This window comes from Acanthisitta chloris, unplaced genomic scaffold (assembly GCF_000695815.1).
Source record: "Acanthisitta chloris isolate BGI_N310 unplaced genomic scaffold, ASM69581v1 scaffold20192, whole genome shotgun sequence".
Classification (NCBI taxonomy): Eukaryota; Metazoa; Chordata; class Aves; order Passeriformes; family Acanthisittidae; genus Acanthisitta; species Acanthisitta chloris.
The window spans coordinates 32,551-35,245 of record NW_008662502.1 but is presented as its reverse complement, the minus strand read 5'-3'; the positions used below and the strand labels follow the sequence as shown (position 1 = coordinate 35,245).

General features: G+C 46.5%; 1 protein-coding gene across 2 annotated transcripts in view; it reads right to left on the bottom strand.

Moving 5' to 3' along the window:
- Positions 1 to 1,986: 1,986 nt before the first annotated feature.
- LOC103798373 (neuron-specific protein family member 2) overlaps positions 1,987 to 2,695 on the bottom strand; it is a 32,697-nt gene continuing 31,988 nt past the window's right edge. Inside the window, exon 4 of one of the 2 annotated variants that reach the window (XM_009070629.1) lies at positions 1,987 to 2,553. In XM_009070629.1, coding sequence (XP_009068877.1) covers positions 2,362 to 2,553 — 192 coding nt within the window. In that variant the 3' untranslated portion in view covers positions 1,987 to 2,361. The remainder of the gene's footprint in view (positions 2,554 to 2,695) is intronic. The other variant, XM_009070628.1, reaches the window with a different exon arrangement.

Below are 2,695 nucleotides of genomic sequence, written 5' to 3'. Positions count from 1 at the left end.
AGATGAATATAGTTGTGGGTTTGTTACAAACTGAGCTGCAGAGTTTGGATACAGAGCTCAACTTTTTTCCAAAGTTCAGCTGTGGCTCTTGGTGTGTCAGCTGGATTTTCCCCTCATCACATTCCAGGACAGCAAACTTGTTCTTCAATTCCATTTTGACCTCACTGGTTGGTTCTTCTCATAGCTGGAAACTTTAATTCTTCTCATTCACTCATTTTAATTTAGCAGTTACTTGTACATCTTTACCCTGTGCATGCCATGTTTCCTCTCTTATCACCATGTCTTTACATTCTTGCTTAAGATGACAAAGGAGACTTTGCTGCCAGGCAAAGTTTCTATCATCCATTTAAAATGGGAAGGAAGGAGAGATCCATGTAAAGACAGGAATCACCAGGAGGAGATGAGATTGGGTTTAATGTCTATTTTTCTACTTGCAGTTGATAAATGGGCAGGAATATAGGGAGTGAAACATATTTAAAGGGCATAAACCCCTGACATTAAAGGGAATGTATTACAGGGGAAAACAGGAAGCTCTGAAAATGCCTCCTGGAAGCCAAAGTCACCTTGGGCCTAGCACAAGGGTGAAGTCTCTGCTCAGCAGCACCACACACACACATACACATACACACAAAAATCACCTCCCACCACCTCCCAAGCCCAAGGGCCCCCCAAAAAATAACCTGCTGGAGCCATGGAGACTCTCAGTCACATCTAGCTTTATTTGAATCCCGTCAGAAAAGTTCAAGAATTACACCAAAAAATACTTCAGTCTCTGCTACCTACTGACAAAAAATACACCACAAAATTATAAACTGTTCAAAGTGGTTCTGCTGGAGTTTGGATTGTTGGTGGAGGAGGGGGTGGTTTGTACATTTTGAGTGGGAAATGAATTTACAGGTGGAAAGGGAAGGGAGGAGAGGGGAATCAGACAATGGTTTGGCACTACATTTTTAGCTACACTATACAGTTATTTATCATGATGCCTGTTAGGACTGAGGAGTTCTGCCCTCATACACACTGTCTAGTGTCTATGAACACGACATGGAGGACAAAACTGCCCAATGCAAGGGAAGAAGGGGCCAGCTCCTAATTTCCATCCCAGTCTAGCCACAAATGTGAAAAAGCAGCCTTAGCCAAATGTGAACCTTGGCCTCCCTGTGTGCTCTGCTCCTGCACAGGCTTGAAGCTCTGAAGAAAGAGAATCCTTGGGGCTATTTAAATCCCACCACTCTGCACTAATCACACATGCCAGTTGTGGGGAGAGGATGTGTTGCACTGGCCAGGGCTGGATTCAGCTTGGGGTCTGGTCTGTGTTTGGAAGCAGAGTTTGCTGGACCCTTGTACTCAGAGTACTCTACAGCCACCACACTCTAGTGACCTGAATGGTATTAAATGCTGAAGTATCTGAGGCTGAAGGAGGGAATCAGGAACATCTCATTCCATGGGTGTGGGAAAATTAGGGGCTGAAAAGTTAGCACTTTTGAGAGGCTCCTCAAATCATAAAGGTCTTTCTTTGTCTCTTGGTGACCCTCAGGAGAGAGGTCCCAAAGGACAAAGCCTCATGGAAATCTATGCAGGAAATCCATGCCAGAAGCAGAAGTGCATCCTGATCTCCTGACTCTGAGTCCTGTGTTCAAAAGTATTGATTTCACTCCAGCAACTTCTGTCTGCTTCCATCCTGCTCCAGCTCCAGTCACCTGGATTTCAGCCTCAGAGCCCAGCCAGGATCACCAGCACTGTGGTGGCTCACTAGGAATGCTGAGAACTTTCTGGATTTATTGGGCCACTGCACAGGGGTGTGGGCACATGTGTGTCTGTGGATGTGTATGTCTGGGGGAGGAGGGGATGCTTGTATTTCTTATCACTGATGCCAGATTCAATTTGACAGCAAAACTTCCCCCTCTGGCAAGCTAAACATTACCATCTTTGTACCAGGTTCTTTCTACCCCCTCTGGAAAGGATTTCAGTTCTTCACATTGAGCCTCTGTCAGAGCTTTCCAGCAATGCTAAAACTCTCATGGGATTCTCTTTGCTGCTTTTTTATCCTCTCTGGCTCTTTACCTCATTTGCTTTTTTTGTTTTTTAATTTCTTTTTTTCTACCAAATAGTTAAGCAATGATTTAAAAATATTTGTACATCGTTAAGGTACAGTCAACATCAAACATGCCTTTGTACAAGAGCTCGACTCGGGTACAAACCAACGAGAACAATGCACGAAAAGAAATATCCAGTAAGATGACTCCTGCACTTGGCTTGGATTTCTCCCTCGCTGCTGGCACAGCAAGCTCAGCTAGAGCAATGCAGTGTAGACATGGTGTTTTCCCCCCCCCCTCCCGCTCTGCCCACCACCACTCCTTCACTTTAATGACCTTCTGTCTTGGCAGCCTTGGCTTCGTGGTTTACCGAGCCCGAGGACAGCCAGGGTGATACAGCCCTGGAGCTGGTCTGCTTGGCCATGCTGTAGTGGCTGATGACAGTGTAGAACCTGCCCCGGGAGTTGGAATCCTGTGCGGAGTAGTAAGCGTCGAGCGAGGCCGGGATGCAGCGCTTGTGCTGGGGAAGAGAGAGAGCAAGAGGAGAGAGAACCCATCACCCTCTTTCAAAATCTCAGGGAGAGCTGTCCGCTGGATTATGTGCATCCTGGTCCTACACTTGGGACACAACAGCCTCAAGCAGCTTCAGGCTGGGAGAGGAC